The 21,077-nt window shown below is 41.9% G+C and overlaps 1 protein-coding gene across 10 annotated transcripts in view; it reads right to left on the bottom strand.

Annotated features, from left to right (window-relative positions):
- The window catches only part of PRELID2 (PRELI domain containing 2), a 42,334-nt gene extending 22,551 nt beyond the window's left edge, over positions 1 to 19,783 (bottom strand). For 9 of the 10 annotated variants that reach the window (XR_006283461.1, XR_005226420.2, XR_005226419.2 and 6 more), the window contains exons 1-4: positions 19,565 to 19,753; positions 6,902 to 6,959; positions 4,469 to 4,542; positions 1,987 to 2,147 (exon numbers count right to left, since the gene is read on the bottom strand). Coding sequence is in view for 2 of the 10 variants with exons in the window: in XM_037906346.2 (XP_037762274.1) it covers positions 1,987 to 2,147; positions 4,469 to 4,542; positions 6,902 to 6,959; positions 19,565 to 19,639 (368 nt within the window). In the remaining 8 variants the exon portion in view is untranslated. Of the gene's footprint in view, positions 1 to 1,986; positions 2,148 to 4,468; positions 4,543 to 6,901; positions 6,960 to 19,564 lie in introns of all 10 variants that reach the window. The other variant, XM_007054365.4, reaches the window with a different exon arrangement.
- Between the last annotated feature and the right edge of the window lie 1,294 nt (positions 19,784 to 21,077).

Genomic DNA, 21,077 nt, shown 5'->3' on the forward strand with positions numbered 1-21,077 from the left:
AACAGCTACTTACAAATGTGGCTGGTAAGCTTTGGTTACATGTTGAGCTGGAACCTCCACAAAGCAAGTTGTGCATTTAAGTGGAAGGTACAGAAAGTGAAGACAGGACAAAACATACAAGTTAACCCCAATTCTGCATTAACACAACACTGCTAAGAAGCCACCTTATTCCTCAGAAGCAGGGGAGACTGTATGTAATCTCATGTTGCAGACATTTTTGCCATAAGTCAACATGCTAGGTGCCGAACAAACATCTAGTAAGAGACAGCTCCATTCGAGTGCACAGTCCAACTTAAAGACAAGACTGAACAAACAAGTTCAAAATAGACAGAGGGGTTTAGGCAAGGAAGACAAGGTCAACAGTGATAGGAACACTTGGCTAAATTAATTCACAGGTTCTGAGTATTTCTATACTTAAAAAAAAACAACCACCCAAAAGACTACCTATTCCCCCCCCCCCCCCCCCCCCCGCGGCAAAAAAAAAAAAAAAAAAAATAATAATAACAACAACAACAAATGAAACTCAGTAATTCCAGCTGGCGACATACCTAAGCATTATCCACTGGCAATTTACTATAGGTGGGACTACATGCAATGGGCTTGAGGATTACTACTACTCAGTATAGAAGAATAAATATGGTTTACCCTTACCTGTATCCACATATACCCTCTGCTCATGTTTAAGTGCAACCACTTTATGTTCAATGCCGCATACAGCTTGTATAGTCATAACCTTAAATATTACATTAAGGGAACAGCAGCATGGGCAGGATCATCATGAACACAACATGACATGTTGAGCAGAGAAATAAACTAACACAGGTCCAAAACCCTCAAAGGTTAAGTGTTTTTTTATCTTACTAACACACTCCAGTGCTTTTTGTAGAGCTTGTACATTAACACATCATTAAAATTCTTTTATTTCCTTTGTATAAGTTCTCCACTTATTCAAATGCAAATTCCACCATGCCCATCCTACACAAAGCTGAAACTCATTCAGACAAGATCTTGCCTTTAGATTTTTCTATTTCACAGGCTGGGAATTGTTAAACATAATGTAAGATCTACTTTCCTGATTTCTGCACAATATCCTATGGCAGCAGAGTGCAGCAATCATTCAGGCTTGCCTTTTCTGTTTCTGGCTTATGAGAAACAAATGGATCATGTTGAAGCTGGGGTACTTCCTCAACTTCAGCCTCTAGTTTCAAGGCCTCCCACTTTAATGCCTGATTCAAGAGGGAATGGCTTCTATACTGAAGACTGACAGGACCAAACTATAGCTACCTTGTATTTACAATGTAGTCTTCATGGCAATCTTCTTGTTCCCCAAATGTGGGATGCATTATGGATACAGCTACAAACTACTTTTCTAGGAAACTTGGGAAACCTCAATGCAGGATCACAGGCTCCAGGACACTTACCAATCACAAGAATGGTGTAGAAAGGACAAGAAGTTTGTCTTCTGATAGCAAGGTTCTCTCCCCACCCCATATTCAGTATGCTCACATTTGCAAGGAACTGACTTTATTTAGGCTAAAGATGGGGCCCTTCCTAAATGTCTTTACAGTTTTCAGCAGTAACATGGGCTGTACCAAAATACCATTGTATGTTTCACAGAGAAAACAAAAAAGGCAAATAAAATAAATAAATAAGCAAGCAAGCAATACTTGCATTGCACAATAAGAGTGAAACAAGATGGAACAGTGTTAACGTAAGGGACAAATTTCAAGTGGTCATTAGTAGAGACGAGACCAAGCCAAGAAAACTTAGAAAAAAGGACTTGAACGTTCCCAACATCTGAAGGTGTTTGGGTGCAGAGATTTCATTTAGGCCCATCTCTAGTTACCAGCTCAGAAGACAAAATGGAAAACATTTTAGGGCTTCATGACTTCCTTGGCCAACTAGATTGGGTATAATAGACTAATATATTTATTCACACACACACACACATCGCCCCAGTATTCACATGCAGGCGCTCGACCTTACCAATTTGGATTTTCCAAGCTTTCCCTGAAGACAGATTCTTCACTTAGAGATGCATATTGTGTCCAGGTAAGGCAATGAGACTTCATAACCATATTTCTTTCCTGCATATTAAGCCAAGATTCTTCCTCCAAGTAGATGTCAGACACTTTTAAGACACTGACCTGCCAAGTGTAAGGATTATAACGTTCAAAACTCAGTATTTTGAGACCAAACACTTCCACATATTTAGAATTTATTTTTATCCTTGTATACTAAAACAGAGGATTAACACTGAGAATGAAGGTACATCAGCTGCAGCCAGTTTTTAATGATACACATTGACCTTAATAGATGGCGGTGAGGTCATGCAAATGTTCAAAGATTTATGCAAACTGCTCAGTCCCCAGCCAGACTTCCTGGATTGCTAAATGCCAAATAAATGATCTAGCTACATCATGTTTCATTTCTAACTTGTTATGGCCTATTTAAAATGATGTATTCTAATAGGGCCCATTCACAGACATGGCATGCAAAACACAATCAGCTAAAACTAAGATGTGCAGCACAAACCTACGTCTGCACCCTCCTGCTTCTGGGCTGCTCTGGCCCCCCGAAATAAGTAGCTCCTCAGGGATAAGTTAAGTTACAGCAGTCTGTTCCCAGCTGCCTATGGGCAGCAGCACTGCCCAGAATCCTCACAAAGCTGTATATTGTGTCTCCACCCCCAACACACCCCTCCTGCCCAATCATGCTCTCTACCATGAGGTTTCAAGGGATCATCAGAAGTCAGCTTACGTCTGTCTTTCTCTATTCCTACACTGGGAGAATTCTTCCTCAGCCAGACCTGATGCTTTTAGAACTCATTCACTCTGCTCTCTCCCTTGTACCCAGTGCACAAAGAACAGAACAAAGATGAGAATCGCACCCTTGAATCATTTTACGTTCTGTCTGATATGCGGAAGTTTACTTTTTCCTGTGTGGAAGAAGGATGTAGAATAAAAACACAGATGTAATGGGCATAAATGCTCTCGTACTAACTATAAGAAAAGTTACAAGCTGTTAATAAAATTAAAGCTAATTTTCATCAACTGAAATTTAATTGAAACAAGGTGGGTGAGGTTATATCTTTTATTGGACCAACTCCTGCTGGCGAGTGAGACAAGCTTTTGAGCTACACAGGAAGAGCTGTGTATAGCTCGAAAGCATGCCTCTCTCACAACAGAAGTAGTTGGTCCAATAAAAAGATATTACCTCACCCACCTCATCTCTCGAGCATCCTGGGACTGACATCACAACAGCACTGCATACAAATTTAAGTGAGAGCTCTCTCTCATCACTGCAGTGCACTAAGAGATTCCTTAGATCACCTACATGGAATTTGCTACATCTATATTTCTAGGAATGTCGAAGAAGTGTAGGAATGGGGTGGGGTTGAAGTGACATTGCCGGGTTATAAATGTTGGTTTTGATTGTGACACAAGTGTCTGGGAGCAATCAAATTGATTTTCTTTGCAAGACAGCGTATTTTTTGCTACTTATGCTCTTTGTATTCTTTATTTGCATTACTTTCAGCCAATTACTGAAAACAGCGAATGAAATATTCTCAAGAACTAACTCAAAGCGTTTGGATTGCAAAACACTTCCATGCCGTGTTCATTTTTCCACTAAAGGTTTTTATAGGCATTTAAACAAAAATCCATGGCAGCATTTTTAGAGTGGTAGGTTTTGTAAGAGACTGCAGAAGTGCCGACCTCAAGTATTTTACTTGAATTTTGGTTTCTGAACCTTCAGGGTACACTTTGGTCACATTTTCAAGATTCTCTCTTCTACCAAGAGGGCTAGAAACAAAAGCTAACATTTTCAAGTAATCACAGGACTCTTAAGAGCTGAGCTTTATAAAAAAAGAAAATATCACAAGAGAGCTAGCAACATTAAAGATGTTTCTACAAAACCTATTATTTGGGGTAACATCTCTTTAAAACCCTCAGTTCACACAATCACATCATTTTAAAAAAACATGTATACAATTATTCAAAATCACTTTAGTAATAGCCACACAGATATATTCCAAGGTCTTCCAGTAACCTGCTTCCATAAAAGGACAGCAGCTTGCTTTAAGAGGTTTCAATAAGAGAGAAAACAATTTGAAATTGTTGAAGGATTCATCCTGACTATTTTACAGGTACACAAGAGATGCCACCACCCATCTCTTACTCTGTGCAAGACTGCAGTTTTGTCCTTCCTAACCAAGTGTAAGACTCATTTATACAGAGCCTTTTCATTATTTTTCAAAGAAAAAAAGTTTTAAACTTTCTTCTGGCTAAAAAGTTAATGGGAAATCTGGTCTTTTCATGTAAATTGCATCACAAGCCTGTATCAGGATTGTTGTTGGGTTGGGGTTTTTTTTTTTTTGTTTGTTTTTCTTTTTAAGTATCACTTTAAAAAATAAAATAAAACAAAACATAATCCAAAGTCAAGTTTAACCTGGATTTAAAGTAATTACCTTTCTTAAGATTTCTGGAATTACATTCTGACATGTTGCAATTCTCCTTCTGTAAATAATCCCTGTGGACAAATCTGATCATAAAAAAATAAAAAATAAATAAAAAAAGAATAAATAAGACATATTGAAGAGCTAGCCTGGAAAATGTTGCCTTTTATCAATAAAAATAAAGTATCTGGAGATTTAGCAAGAGAATGAAACTGCAGGCAGGAAGGCTGGCAAACTAATGATGCATTAGACTGTTTTTTATTCATTATTATTATTATTATTATTATTTAGAGTAACCACGGTATTCCTTCTCCTTTGCCAGACAAAGTGGTAAACAAGAAAGATGCTGACAATCTGGGCTCAGTCTCATTAGGAGGGTATCTATGCCCATCACTACACTCTAGTACCCCCTACCAGCCAGAGAACAGATGGTATTTTACAAACATTTTTTTGGCATTTATACTAGTATTTGTAAAGGGCAAAGCACACACAGCCAAACTCAGCCCTTACATAAGTGGGCATGAAAGCACTGAAGTCAGAGCTGGATTTGGAACATAGCAGCAAAGGAGTTCATTTTCAGTGGCACTATTTTGTTGATGATCTGGGAACAGAGAAAAGTAGAGTGCAAGTATTTTAGTCTGTATGGACTGTTTAGCAGTCAGTCCATGCCTGGACCAAAAACTTTGCTTTCCACTTGCTTCATTCCTCCACTTAATATTCTCAAATACATCCTACCGGCACACAGAATACACTCCTCCCTCTTACTGCATTTGAGGTCTACAGCAAGCTCTTCTGACTACTCATTTATTTTTATATTGAATTGGGCCCCCTGACAAGGACAAAGCGATCTATTAAAAATCAAATGATAGTTATTTAGCATCACCAAAAACGTGACTGGCTTTCAGGATCTCTTTGCATTTTAATATTTAATGAACCAGACCAAGTACAGAAACCTCAGTATGCTGCGAAAGGAGACGCCAACTGGCAGACGGCCCAGTTTAACGAGAGCTCTCAGTGATAAAAGACTGTCTTCTCAAAAAGTTTATCTGGTGGGATCTGTGGGCTCTGATGGTACATTGGGTAAATATTAAATAGGAGGTGCTTACATGGCATATAAACCAGTATTTCCCACGAAAAGGGCTGCTTAGTGCATACTGGTACAATTTTGCTCTCAAAATACACTTTGGCTGATGTCAGTGCAAGTGTTCCATTGTCTCTATGCAGGGGGAGCTCAGCGATACCACACTTGTACAGACAAAGCAGAATACTGTAATTAAGACCCACCATGTAGATCTATTTTAGGTACTTACATGGCCATTTTACAGATTGGGAATTGAGGCCCAGAGAGACTAAGTGATTTGCCCAAGGTCACACTGGAAGCCTGTGGCAGAGCAGGGAACGGCTCGCACATCTCCTAGGCACCAGGCTCATCACTGGACCATCCTTCCTCTCAATGTGAGGCTGGAGTTTAGCCCTACATGATGATATTTCCATTTGACTGAAAATGGTATCAAAATGAATACACTTCCTTTGTTTGTATCTCTTCCCCAGCAAGTCATCACACTAATCTGGGAGACAGAGGCTCTCTCTATTAGAGCACTCGTGAGCAGCTTGGGCCAGAAGGTGAAGTACAGAAGTTGAGAACTTGAGCACATTTCCAAGAGCAGAAACAGATAGCTGTTTCAGCACAAAAACACTTTTGTATGGATGTTTATTCCCCCGTATTTTAAAATAAAATTGCTTAAGTGTACATACATTGCCAGTTAAGCACACTGGCTGATATACAATTTTCCAGTGTGCCTACCAGTAAATCTCTTTTAAATTACAAATACAAACACAAACACTATCTACCCATTAACAGCAGCAAAGGCATCAGTCTTACCAAAATTCTGCCACCTGAGCAAGTGTCCCTTTTCCAGACAGTGTCATGAATGTTTGGCAGCTGGAGAAATCTAAATGCTTTACACTATTTTAGAAGTTCTAGTGGTTAAAGCAACTGGGGTGGGAATCAGGCTTCAATTTCTGACTCTGCCAGTGTCTTATTATAGACTATTGGGTCACTGAACCTCCGTTTCCCCATCTTTAAACCAAAGTAATCAAATGCCTGTTGATTTGGATTACTTAGAGCTGATCTCCATTGACTTCAGTGGGCTTTAGAAATTCACTGAGATAGCTACAGATGGGAGTCATTACAGAAATGGAATGGACCTATACACTTAAAGCAAGTAGTACAAGGAGAATAGGCAAGTTATGCTTCTAACACCCTCTGAATTACCTCCCAATGTAAAACGAGAGGTGTAAATAAATTGTAAGCTCTTTGGGGCAGAGGCTGTCTTTTTGTTCTGTGTTTATACAGCACCTAGTACAATGGGGTCCTGGGTCCATACCCGCAGCATTACTGAAACACAATAATAATTATAACACCACCACGAATAGGTAGCTTACCTGTTTTCTCTTCCATGGTTTTTATAGCTGTGACATGTTTCTCCATGGGACTGGGATACTAGATAAAAAAAAAAAACACGTACAGTGTAAACATCACTATATTTGTCACTTGGGTAAGAGAAAATTGCCAATGCTCAGTTGTGAAATCAATAAGCATTTTCATGGTCTCTCTCAATGGAGAAAAAGAGCAGGCTTGTGTCAAGAATGTGCAGTATCCAGTGTCCATTTAGATTAGCTAAAACATTTGCTAAGAGGAGAAATTAAAAATATTTTTAAAATTTACATTTCATTTATTGTGGTGAGGAGGTTTGCTTAGCCTTCAAAAAACACCCAACGTTCAGTCTTACTACAGAACACTCATATTATTAAACAGAGATTTTAAAGCCTGAGCCAGCATACAGAATACCCTCAAAGCAGAAACAGAATAAGATTTGACCTGTAGACATGATTCTAACGGACCATAGCTTGCAGAAGTGCCATAACTCCATGAGTCAAATTCATCCCTAAGGAGCTACACTAGTAATAATTTGGACCTTGTTTCCTGCAGTGCACTACCTGTAAATGCTGCTGAGTATGCTTACAATACAGTTCATAGCCCGAAGTTATGCAGCAAGGTACAGGAAAGCTGGTTTACAGTGGCATCTGGAATGCAAAATACTATATGTGAGCTTTTTCTGTCCTGCAACATCTTTAAGATTTCTTCTAGAAAGGAAGATGTCACTTCATCCTGTAACGTACTGGTGGGTGTGCACATCCCTCTGCTCCAGTGGTTGGCTTGAGGAGAGGCTAATGGAACTACCACTACTGCCTGCGGCTGCTAAGGAAAATCTCCTTTAGCTCAAGTAGCAGAGTCATTTCAGAGCTGAAGAAATGAGACTCTCGCTCTGACTCCCCAAGCGAGTGTGTGCAAGAATTATGTAGAAATTGTATCAAATGTCTGAAATATATGAACTCTGTAGGACACGCTCCCTAATAAGGAATGTTTTATGTAGAGAAACAGAGGCAAGGGATAGGTAAGTCATTTTGGACTCCCTGTTGGCAGAGAGCTTGAGACGGTGAAAAGAACTATATTACCCATTGCTAAAAGCAAGCAACATTCACATGAATGGATGCTGAAATCAAAAAACAAAAAGCAAAGATAAATCATTGCAATCCAACATGACTCAAAAGTAACTGGACTAATACAAATCCCAGATTAGTATTGAGAAAATACTGAACGCCAGATAAAGATTAACATTAGACAAAAAAAATATGAAGAGTGAAAGGAGGTGGGAAAATTATATCTTAAGACTAAATGAGTTAAGGTAATGCAGTGATTACCGGTAACAGATGTTACAGCATCCTGCTTTAAAGTAACCAGGAATTCTGGAGGAAAAAGGGACAAAAATTCCAGAAGAGGATAATTGATTCATCCTGCAGTACCACTACAATTATTTTTGTTGCTGGGAATAAAAGTTGGATTTAAAAAAGGAAGTACAAGTCTGTAGACTCCTATTATGTAGTTAAATCAGAGGCTTCTATGCAACATGCTGCTTTGAAATGGCAGAAGTAGTTGTAGAATTACATTATCAATGTAACTTACAGAGTGTAAGGCCCAATTGTGTGAAACAAAAAGCCATTTACATAAATCTTTCACTAAATAGCAGACTCTATTACCCAAGTATTTAAAACAGAAACAGACTCAATTTCCTACACAGCAGAGTATAAGAAATGGTGTTAAGAGCCTATAAGCAGATGGAATGGTTCAGCGAGCGTAGCAGTCACAACAAAATATACTTAAAAGCCTTGGGGGAAGAATGTGGTTGGCTTAGATTTCCTGAGGATCTTCAAGTACAACAGCAGCAGAGATCAAAAATCTCACTCTGGCTATTTCCTCAGCCCTGGAGTGACTTTGTGGGGCAACTGCCTACCCCCAAGGCATTGGTCCCCACCACTGGAGGTATGGAGGTTCCAGCCCTCCTCTTGGAGTCTCTGATTAACCAGAGAGCTCTTGCCCTTGAGCAGGAGTGCAAGGGAGAGGGGAAGCTGTGCTGGAGTCAACTTTCCGGCATGCCAGCAATCAGGCAGGGCCTGTGCACCTGATCACTACAACCACTTAAACAAACATTATCTCCTTGTTGCGAGCTATTGCTAAATACCATAAAATAATGGACAAGACCCAGCTTGCTCTCTCTAGTCATATTTTACTTCCAAAAACCAACCAACCCACCCAACACCATTAGAAGAACATTAAGAATGCAAATTCAAAAAAAAAAAAAAAAAAAAAAAAAACACAAAGCTGCAAAGTTAAAAGTTAGGAAGTGCCAGAATTAACGTTGTCAACCTTAATTCTGCCTCTTGCGCATATCCATTATGATACAGTCTTTAGTCACATTTTTCTTCCTTCCTCCCGACCCCTAGCTCCTGCCTCCTCCCTTTTTGTGCCTATATACTTCCCACCTCCTCTATTCCAACCATCAGCTCCTCCTCCTCCAATCCCCACTCCTCTCCTTCCCTGCCATCCTCGCATTTCTCATTCCACTGCCTGGACCCAGCAGGCAAGGCACTGAGCGTACTGCAGAGACAGATTCTTTACTTCCATTTCCCAAGCATGGTGCCCCAGTGGCCTGCAGTAGCCAACAAGAGCAATTATAGGGAAAGTCTGGCTCAATCTCTGCATCCTCCTGGATGGAGCATGCTCAGTACAGACAGAATATTCAGGAGTGATGATCAATCAACATGGTTGGAGTTAGAAAATGTCCATGGTTATACAGGTGAGATATGTTTGCTATGGGTGATGAAAGGGAAATAGTCATTCAATTGTCCATATTCAGTGCCTCTTCCCATCTTTGACTTGACTGCTAGTGCCTTGGTTTTCTGGTGGTAGGATATACAGTGCAGCAACTTTAATTCCAAGTTAAAAAATTTGGGTTGAAATCATATGTATAAAGCATGACTGTTTTCTTTATTTCTACCGTCCCTGTGAAATGATTTGATGCCATCTTGTGGTCAATTCTAGAAAGGCATTGAATCGGTCCAGTCCATAGTACTTTTATTGAGACCAGAATGGGAGGGTGCAGAAGAGACAGAAGTGAATTTCAGGAGATAAAAAAATTGGCAGAGGCAGGATAATTTGCACATTTTGCTACTTGGTTTCCTGACAAAATGAGGTGGGGAGAAAGGTAATGAGACTGCTGATATCTTTCACCCCCATCCTTTAAAGTAGTTCTCAGTACTTAAAACTGAGGATTGCTAAGATTTCATTTAAACGATCATTTTGAAAGGGTAAGAGACAGCAAATGGATGCAGCACTATCAAGGGGCTGGAGCAAGGACCTAGAGAGAAGAAACCCGGGTTCTATTTCTCTCACTGGCTTTGCGCTTGGCCAATGAACTTTAGTATCTCAGTTTAGGCATAATATTTACCCATCTTTGTAAAACACTGAGATCTGAACCTGAAATACACCATAGAAACCTCAAAGTATATTTGGTGGGGAGGGGTGTTTGGGTACTGGGGGACAGTAATTGATAAATACTATTCCTGCCTGAAAAGTAAATACATGATGATTCGTTGTTATGGTGGCTGACTGACTTGAAGTCTAAACTCACTTTTAAAAACTGACTAAAGTAGTTTCATATTCTACAATTGCCCTAGAGTTCCTCTGTCAATTTGAATGGTTTTACAGACAGGTTTTCCTATTTTAAAACATGGTTTAGCCGTCTACTGCGGTGTGAAAGGCCCAAAGAAATAATGAGAGAAATTAACTGATTAGGTAGGAGAAACAGTGAAACTGACTTTCACAAGCTGTCAAATCCAAATGCACACTGGGGGTGGGGAGAAGACTTTAAAAATGAAATTTTTATCTCCAATTATTCCTTAGGTGTCAATGAGGCTCCAGGAAGATCTACGAGTCCAGTTTGTAGAACTGGAGCCACAGATATGATAGCATATGCTATCTATGCTGTAGTTCAAGTGTGAAAGCCAGCAAAAATTCATTCACCATTTCCAATAAACAAACTGGACACAGACTCATAGGACTGGAAAGGACCTCACAGGTCATCTAGTTCAGTCCCCTGCACTCCTGGCAGGATTAAAGTATTATCTAGACCATCCCTGACAGGTGTTTGTCTAACCCACTCTTAAAAATCTCCAATGATGAGTTGTACTGGTGATTATCCTTTTTGGTTATTTATTGAAAACGATTAATTCATTTCTCGTTTTGTAGAATGCCAACAATGCATAATGACTGCATAACTCTTAACTCCTAATGTTCTGTCTTTCTGTAAATCCAGTGACTTCTAACAAACAACAAAATCACAAGAATTAATGTATACCCTTTTCAAATAGGACGTCCATTTAGAAACTAAAAGAAAAACACACTTTGTTGTCCCTTTAAAGCCAAAGCAATTTGAAATAAATGGTCCTAAACAACAAAGTAAACTGAATAAAGTGCATAAAAATAAGTTATGGAATTAAAGGGGTATATTCTAACCACTATGCTACTTTCTGGGAGTTATTTGTGGGGAGAATAGACTCCTCGGAGTGTTTAGCTGCAGAGAGGAATCCATGAAGCTTACATGTAATGGTATATATAAAAATAAAAAGTATTTCAAAGCAAGAAAGAGTTGATTTTACATGCAAGATCAAATGGAGCTCAAATAAATCAAAATGGCAACATCAAAGGCTGGCAAAATAAAAATAAATATATATTCTGACTGATTCTCCTTTGTTATCCCAGAGAAATGAAACACCGACATTGCCAAATCAGCTCAACCTTTTCAGGCTTCACAAGTGTTTTTGCAAATACATTTATTTTTATATATCATTCTTTTAAAAGGTCTAGCAAACCCCCGGCACATCAAGTAATCTGTGATCATCAGTCACTACATAAGCCTTTTCACATATGGATATGTTTATTTTAATCACACCATTTGTCACACTTGAACTAAATGTTTGCTTTATGGGGCAGCTGCTGAGTTGGCATCTGTGCCCACTCAAGCCACCAAAGCAGCGGAAAAATTATTATTGTTATTAATTGTATCACCATATTCCTAAGACCTTACAATCTAAGTAGCACAGCATTTGCACTATGTTGGATAGCCACGTAGCAGAGTCCAGGCACATTACTGACGCCTTCACAGCAGCTATCCACAGAGCACCAATCAGAGAGGAGTAAGCACGGTCAGTAGACTTGTACATAGTTTCAGTTCTCCACTGGAAGGAAGCAGAGTATTGTGCACACTTCTGCTGCCCTACACCACAGCAGACAGCCATGCCCCTAAAGCATAAGATGGAGCTGCCATTTCATTCCATGTGCTTCTAGGCTTTGCTCCAATTCCAAAGTTTGGACCCAAGGCTTTGAGGTGATCTTTCAGAGGTAAAATACTATGTGCCATGCTATTTAATTCACATGCAAGGACAATATGTATTAATGTCTGCAGAGGGAAAAGGTTGTCATACATTTCTCTTTGGTCACTGGATCTTAGGTTGATCATGATCCAATCCCGCAAATTGAGTACGTTTTGAGAAGCAGCAGCTTGAATTTGAATTTTGCTTTTGTGACCCAGTTTTTTGGTCATGTAGAACTACTGTCTTGCATTATTGAGGTATGCAAAAATAGAGAGAAAAAACAATTTGACCCCTTGGGTAGGTTAAAGGTCATTTGTATGATCAACCCGAGACATCATATTCAAGTGCTTATACATGCACTACAGTCCATGAATGCTTAGAACACAGCAACACATGCTATGATTTTCAGAAGGGCTAACGGGAGGGAGGCTCCCTACATTCATTAAAAGCCAATGGGAGTTCAGTGCCTTAGGCATGGAAGCCCCCTTGACAAATCACAGCTGTAATAGCTTTGTAAGTAAGTAAGTTTAGTTTCATTTCCTCACCCTGTGTTAAAGGCAACACAAAAACATCAAAGCAGTAAAATGTTTTATTTGCACAGTATAAAAGGGGGAGGAGGGAAAAAAAGAAAAGAGGAAAATCTACTTGAACTATGGGATTTATGAAGCTAACTATAACTCAAGTTATTTCTTTAACTGGATTAAATTCCTAATTAAAATAAGGAATGCAGTACTACATTGTCACATTTAAAAGAGGATTATTTTAACCTTTCTGCTCTATGCCTTTGGCTGCCATAGTTAGGCTCACTCTTTACCTCCAATGGTCTTTCCTCTGAAGTCATGTAGATGTATATACTACAGAATATTATTTTGATTTGCAATGTGTCTGTGGCTCAAATCCTTAACAAGAAATAATGCTAACAATGCCTCTTTTCTGACCTTGAATTGTCATGCAACTAAAATCAACTCTGGACCGTGTCCATCTTTTCTACGTTTGTGGCAGTGGTGCAAGTACGGCGGTAAGATATTTATAGCCAGTACTGTGTATTGGAAAGACACAGGAGGAGCAGAAGGTGGGGCCGCCAGGTGACCCCATGCCAGCAGCTCCTCTGGTGTGCCTATATTGCCCCCAGCCCTTCCTGTACAGCTGCGTCTCCTGTCTGAGGTCTGTACAGCAGCCTCGCCAGAGGACAGGGTTGGGGCAGGGCTAGGGGCGGTACAGCCACACCAGATGAGCTGCCGGAGTGGGGCTGCCCAGCAGCCCCACATTCTGCTCCTTTTGCTGCTTCAGTTCCAGAGAGTCCTGCAGTTCGGAAGTCTCCAGTGCAGCGGGAGGAGGACAGAGCCTACTTTCCCCCACCCCTCAGGTAATGGATCATGGGGAGGGGACGGGGAGAGCATGGGGACCCCGGGCTGGAGCTGGGGTCATATGGGGGGGGGGGGGTCGGTCACATACCCCCCCTTTAAGTCCCTCCCATGAGTGCAGCGTACCGGTAAGAAATGAGTTCACTGGTTTGTAGTGAACTTTTGTATATATTGTAGATAGTGGAGCAAATAATTAAGCAATCAATCTGCAAACACCTAGAAGAAAACAAAGTGATAAATAACTGTCAGCATGGATTTGTCAAGAATACCAGTCTGATAGCTTTCTTTGACAGGGTAACAAGCCTTGTGGATTGGGGGCGGGGAGCAGTAGATGTGGTATATCTTGACTTTAGTAAGGCTTTTGATACTGACTCGCATGACCGCCTCATAAACAAAACTAAGGAAATGCAAACTAGATGGAGCTAGTATAAGGTGGGTGCATAACTGGGTGGAAAATCGTTCCCAGAGAGTAGTTATCAGGGGTTCACAGTCATGCTGGAAGGGCATAACAAGTGGGGTCCTGCAGGAATCAGTTCTGGGTCCGGTTCTATTCAATATTTTCCATCAATGATTTAGATAATGGCATGGAGAGTACACTTTTGAAGTTTGCAGATGATACCAACCTGGGAGGGGTTGCAAGGGCTTTGGAGGATAGGATTAAAATTCAAAATGATCTGGACAAACTGGAGAAATGGTCTGAAGTATTCAAATGAAATTCAATAAGGACAAATGCAAAGTACTCCACTTAGGAAGGAACAATCAATTAGTTACACACATACAAAATGGGAAATGACTGCCTAAGAAGGAATACTGCGGAAGGGGATCTGGGGGATCATAGTGGATCACAAGCTAAATATGAGTCAACAGTGTAATGCTGTTGCAAAAAAAAAAAAAAAAAAAAGCAACCATCATTCAGGGAATATATTAGCAGGAGTGTTGTAAGCAAGACACGAGAAGTAATTCTGCCACTCTACTCCGCACTGATTAGGCCTCAACTGGAGTATTGTGTCCAGTTCTGGGCACCACATTTCAGGAAAGATATGGACAAACTGGAGATAGTCCAGAGAAGAGCAACAAAAATGATTAAAGGTCCAGAAAACATGACCTTTGAGGGAAGATTGAAAAAAATTGGGTTTGTTCAGTCTGGAGAAGAGAAGACTGAGAGGGGACATGATAACAGCTTTCAAGTACATAAAAGGAGGAGGGAGAAGAATTGTTCTTCTTAACCCCTGAGGATAGGACAAGAAGCAATGGGCTTAAATTGCAGCAAGGGCAGTTTAGGTTAGACATTAGGAAAATCTTCCTGTCAGAGTGGTTAAGCACTGGAATAAATTGCCTGGGGGGGGGGTTGTGGAATCTCCATCATTGGAGATTTTAAGATCAGGTTGGACAAACACCTGTCAGGGATGGTCTAGATAATACTTAGTCCTGCCTTGAGTGCAGGGGACTGGACTAGAATGGAAGGGACCTCGAGAGGTCATCTAGGATTTCAAAGCACATCCCATTCTGATTAGTTAACTGTTATGCATCATTCTAAAATGCAAAAGTTATTAAATATGTCTATTTGAGCTTGCCAGCCTTACAGATCAAGAGTACAGGAACTGGGACAATATATTATTTTTTCTAACTTCGCAGAGGGTCATGTGAGAGTACTGGGTGGTTTTTTTGTTTGTTTGTTTTTGTGTTAAGGAACAGCTGTGGAAGATTAATAGAACAGAAGAGAAAGACAGACTGCACACTGCACTTCTGTCTGCACTTGCTGTTCAACAATGTGACATGGAGGCTTTTGAGAAAGAGATTGTGGAATAATATTGAAAAGTTTAACATAACCAAAAATGGCTTGTACGGGGTTTCAGATTACAGCATGAAACCACTGCAGTGAATCCGTGCAATTTAGTATTGACCCATAACATTTGGGAAGAAGGAACATATGGTCAATAAAAATACAAAACATGACCATGTTTTTTTTATAGGCCCTTATTCACATATACAATCAGGGATTCCCTGGTGAACTACACAGGATGAAACCCTGACCCCATTTAAGTCAATGGCCAAATTCCCATTGACTTGAATAGGGCCAGGAGATCCCCCATGAGTTTTCAAAACAAAAAGGAACCACATTATTTCTTGAAAGGAGAGCAATAACACTCACCCCTAACATCCCTAAGGTTATAAGATTTTTAAAGAGGTAGCAGAACCCTTAATAAAAATAAAAAAGCCAACCTAGAAGTAGACATCCTCTGTTCCTGGGGACACAGGACACCAGCAGCTTTAGAAAGGACATCTTTATTTAATGAGTAGCGCAGCCCACTCTTGATTCAGATAGCAGAAAGCGATCTTGGTCCCTCCCTTTTCTGCATGGAGTGACAGCTGTGCCAGCACAGAACCCTATTAGCTCTGACAGGACTTCACAGGGCCACAGCAAGTTGCACATGCTCTGTCAATTATAAGATTGGACTTTGGAGCCATGCAGTTTGATAGATTTCATAGCACTACCTCGATCATGGTAAGATTTTGCTTTCTTAAGTGCACACACGCACAGATTTCTGTTTCTCCTCAGGAATGATGTTTTTCTTGAGGACACTGCAGCTACTCTCTTCTGATGAGTCCCAAGCGATGTGCAAGTTACTGTTTCAGCCAATTCAGACCAAAATGTATGAGCCCATGCTTGGCTTTCGTGAAAGTTTGCATTTTGGAAAGCAATTTGCAGAACGTTCTCCACTCTACTTCTTATCATTGTAAGATGTTCTGAAGAAACAAACAGCATTATTTGTGACTAGAGTCATGGAGATGCCCTGTGCTACACAGCTGTTTCTCTATTGTCAATGTCATGTTAATGTTTAAAGCATACGTTGCAAAAAACAAAATATTGTGGGCACTGCTCTGGATTTTCCCTTTGTTCCTATAAGAAAAGAACCACTGTTCGAGGGCAATGAAACCAGGATCAGCATATTAGACAAAGATTACAATTCAGCCCCCAAAAGTTATTTTAGTCAAAGGAAAAACAACAAGCAAAAGAAGAGTTTGGATGCACACTCAGGAACTTATCCCTACTCTGTTTGCCAGAAACTGGGAATGGATTACTTGATGATTACCTATTCTGTTCATTCCCTCTAAAGCAGTGCTACTCAAAGTGGTGGTCCGCGGACTGGTGCCAGTCCGCGAGCCATCAGCTGCCAGTCTGCGCACACTTTGGAAAAAAAAAAATTGCTGGTCCCCCACATCAGATAGCTTGAGAAGCACTGCTCTAAAGCACCTAACATTGGCCACTGTCAGAAGACAGGATACTGGGTTAATGGACCTTTGTTCTCACCCAGTATGGTCATTTTTAGGTGTACAAGAGTGTAAGGTGCAGAAGGGAAATTTACTAGGATGCAACATGGCCAAGCCCAGCTCCAACAATGAGACATCATTTACCTCCATTTGAACACCACCTTCAATTGTTTAAAATTATTTCACTTTTAGAAATCTACTTCCCATAGTACTATCATTTTGGACAACTGAGAGAGTAACCAGTTTCACATCTGTGGTGTAAAAGACTAACTGCAACACTAGGTTTATGGGTTCTCTAGGAGGATGTCTACAGCCAAAGAAAATGATTTCACTATTATTTATTCATATCATAGCATGGAAACATTTCTACTGACTTTTGTTTTTAAAGAAAATCCAAAGTCTGGGCCCACTCACTTCAATTGTGTCCCTTTAAGAACACAGATATTTAAGGGCCCAATCCTGCAAAAGCAGTCTGTCAACAGAACCCTGTGCTCACAGAGTTCCTCTGACTTCATTCTGGCTCAGAGCAGTGGGATGCCCATGCGTATGCACTTGCAGGAGTGCAGAGTATGTTATAAAGTAAATGGGGTTGGTTACTACTCCACAGATGTCTACATGGAGACTTGAATCTTACACAGATGAACAGAAAAGTATGATTTAAAACACATCACAGTTTAGCATAGTTATAGCCCTGAAAGTGTTTTTCCTAGTTGAATAGAAATGTTTTCCAATTCTTCCCTTATGCGGCTACTTGATTACTTATCAGGTACTAACCCACACTGCCTAAAGCACCAGTGCAGATTAGATATGTGAGTAAGGTCGCAAGGCAACAACTGCTGAAAGTGAAAGAGAGGTAAGGCAGTGCTGGAGAGAACACTACTACGGAAATGACAGACAAATTAGTATCACAGGTCTGCATAAAAGTATGCTTTCATCCAAGTGAGAAACATAATTATACGCACAGAGAAAAATACTGAGCTCACAACTAACAGTTTCTTCTGCCAATAGTTGCTCGTCACTTCCTTCCATTTACAAGGCTGCATAGACCAAAAAAACCACCAGAACACTGAGTCAAAAAAGTGTAAGAGACTACCTGGCCTCAAAAGAAATAGTTGAAGGAACAATGGCAATTTACAAGTCACACATTTGTATCTACTATTAGTATTGGCAACTGTTCTCAAACTGTGGGTCGTGACCCCATTTTAATGGGGTTGCCAGGGCCCACATTAGACTTGCTGGGACCCAGGGCTGAAGCTGAAACCCGAGTTCCACCCCCACGTGGGACTCAAGCTCCCTGCTCCACTCCTCACCATACAATAACTGTTGTCAGAATGCGGCTGCAATGCAATAAAGTTTGAGAACCCCTGGATACGGTAATAACACCTAAGAGTACTAGGACTGAAAGAGATCAGAGAACAAATATTTCTAACCCCCTGTCCCGTTTGTTTACTTTGAGCATTTGATGAATCTTTGGGTCCAGTCAATTTCATTTTGTCTTTCACACAGCAACACAGGAGAGAAAACATTTTCTATATCTTATATGTCTAAGCGCATACAACCACAATAATTGGCAGAGGAACTCCAGTTGTAGTAGTAGCTGAAATTATTTACAACTTTTTTTTTTAAGTTAAATACATTTAACAGTGAGTGTTGCTTTAAAAATTGCCTTTAAAAGCAGGAGAGGGAAGAGGCTTGCACTGCAAGTCTATAAAACTAACCAATATGGGGAAGATAGTGTTTTCACGAACCAGCATGCTGTTTATTGATATGATCATAAGGATATGCAGCACTGGCAGCTCATTTGGTTACATAATTTTTAGGATATGGCAACCGTTCTCAAAGGGTGGCTCGTGACCCCAGTTTAAAGGGTCCCATAACTGTACCCTGTAACCACTGCCTACCATTTGTTGTAAACTCGCTTTTTAAAAGAAGGACTTTGAACAGTGAAATTCAAGTCCTACATACGGACTTCTCTATCTTTAGCTGAAGTTAACTGATTTGCACTAGAGACCTCCAAGAAAAGGGCGAATATAAACACTGGCGCTGGAAAGGAGGCTGGGAAATAGCTCTGAGGGAGGAGGCATTTCCAAAGTAGGAAAAAAGAGTCCGTGATACTTCGCAGCGTGAACCCTGAGTCTAACACAGCCGCGAGTAGCTCTTCGGGGGGGGAACCAGGATGTTTGATGTGCCATTGCCGCCTTCAGCGCCACTCAGACCCGCGGTCACTTGGGGAGGTCTTGACATGAACGCCCTGCAGATCAGTGAGCGTCTCCCCAGCGAGAGTCCGGGCAGGTCCCACTTACAGCGGCCGCCGCCCTGTGCAAACACCGGGGAGGCGCGGCAGAAATGAACTAGGGCATGGCCCGCTCCACCACAGGGGCATAAATAACCGCTGACTCCTGCATTAGATCGACCACAGGTACCCTCGCGGGCCATCCCCAGCCAGCTGGCCCCAAAATGGAGGCCGTGGGGGGATGGCCGGCACGGCAAGGAAGTCCCGGCAGCCCGCGCAGCGCAGAGCGGACACAGTAGCCGCCCGGGAGCGCAGCCTGCGGCCAGCCAAGCTGAGGCAGGCGCGCGGGGGGCTGCAGCCGGGGGAAGAGCCCGGGAGGGAGCAGCGGGAGCGCCGGGGCAGAGCCCAGGCTGAACCGCTTGGGAAGGGGCCGTGGAAGCGGGGGTTCGAGCCCCCTCCTGTTACCTTGCGGAGGTAGCTGGCCACCACCAGCTCGAAGGGGTATCTGTAAACCTGGTGCACGTCCACCGTGACCCCCATGCCCCGGGCCGCCCAGCGCAGCTGCCTCCCATACGAACTTCCCCAACTTGCAGGCGAGGGGTGGGGCTGCGACAACCCTGGCCCGGGCGCGGGTTTAACAGCGAGTTGGAGCACGGTATGCCTGGGCCCGGCTCCGCCCACCTGCCTTCTGACCACGCCCCTTTCCCCTAGAGCTCCCGAGGGGCGAGGGCCTGGGGACCTTCTGGGCCCGCAGCAGCCGCTGGTCCATATGCCCAGGCAGCACAATCATAGAATCACAGACTATCAGGGTTGAAAGACACCTCAGGAGGTCATCTAGTCCACCCCCTGCTCAAAGCAGGACCAATCCCCACCTAAATCATCCCACAAGTCTGCTTCACTCTAGGCAAAGGTTCCCCGGCCACTTCCCCATCCCTGGAGTGGCACTAGTGGGCTGCCCTTCTGAATGTCTCACTCCTACCTTCCCCTGGCCCAGTCCCGGCACCAGTAACCCCGCTCTTTCCTCCTGAGAGTGGTAACCTAGGCATTTTCAGTTCTGCTCTGCTGCCCTGCACGCTCAAGCTGTGTCCAATGTTCCTGCTTCTTCTGCCAGATTGTATCTCTGTCCTCTCCTTTCTAGCCAAACAGCCAAAGTCTCATCCAGATCTTTATCATCTCTTTGTTATGTACTCTTCCTTTTCGGCCTCTATAACACCGACATTGCCCCATGCCCACCCCAAGGTCCGTATAGAACACAACTGCTGCGATCACCTTCCCTGGCGGTCACTATAATCACATCCCTCTCTCCTTGTTTCACTGCTTCAAGTTCAAGATTCTTTCTTTACCTTCCAGGGCCATCATAGTTCTGCCCCTCCCTCATCTCTCATCACAAGACCCTGCCTCTTCCACTGTGCCTATGATGTCAGCCTCCTTCACCTACTTTTCAGTTTATGGAAATATCTCCGCTCCTTCTTTAATGCCGCTCCTTATGCATGGAACGTGGAGGTGATCCTTAAGGTCGCTACCTTCTTTTCCTTCAAATTTCTGCTCAGGACCCACCTCTGGCACCACACTCATAAGAAATCCACAACGTAACATTGGCTAGATTGAGGACTGGGAGAGGGGGAGACAGCTGGCACTTATTGTAACTATTCACAATAATTACACAAAGATAGTGTCAATGTAAATACATAAAGATTTTACATTTGATTACCTCACTCTCTGATTCCACCCTCCTATGGGGCTTGTTCTCTTCATTATTATTCTCATTAATAATACAGTAGAGTCTACAGCTTCCAACCAAGATCAGGGCTCCATTATTATGAATCATCATTATTTTTTGCATTGCTGTATCACCTAGGAGATGTAGTCATGGATCAGGGTCCCACTGTGCTAGGTGCTGTACAAACAGAGAACAAATAGTCCCTGCCTGCCCCACAGAGGGGGCGGTCAGGGGACAAGGAGCAGGGAGGGGGTTGGA

Source organism: Chelonia mydas, chromosome 8 (genome assembly GCF_015237465.2).
Source record: "Chelonia mydas isolate rCheMyd1 chromosome 8, rCheMyd1.pri.v2, whole genome shotgun sequence".
NCBI classification, from domain to species: Eukaryota; Metazoa; Chordata; order Testudines; family Cheloniidae; genus Chelonia; species Chelonia mydas.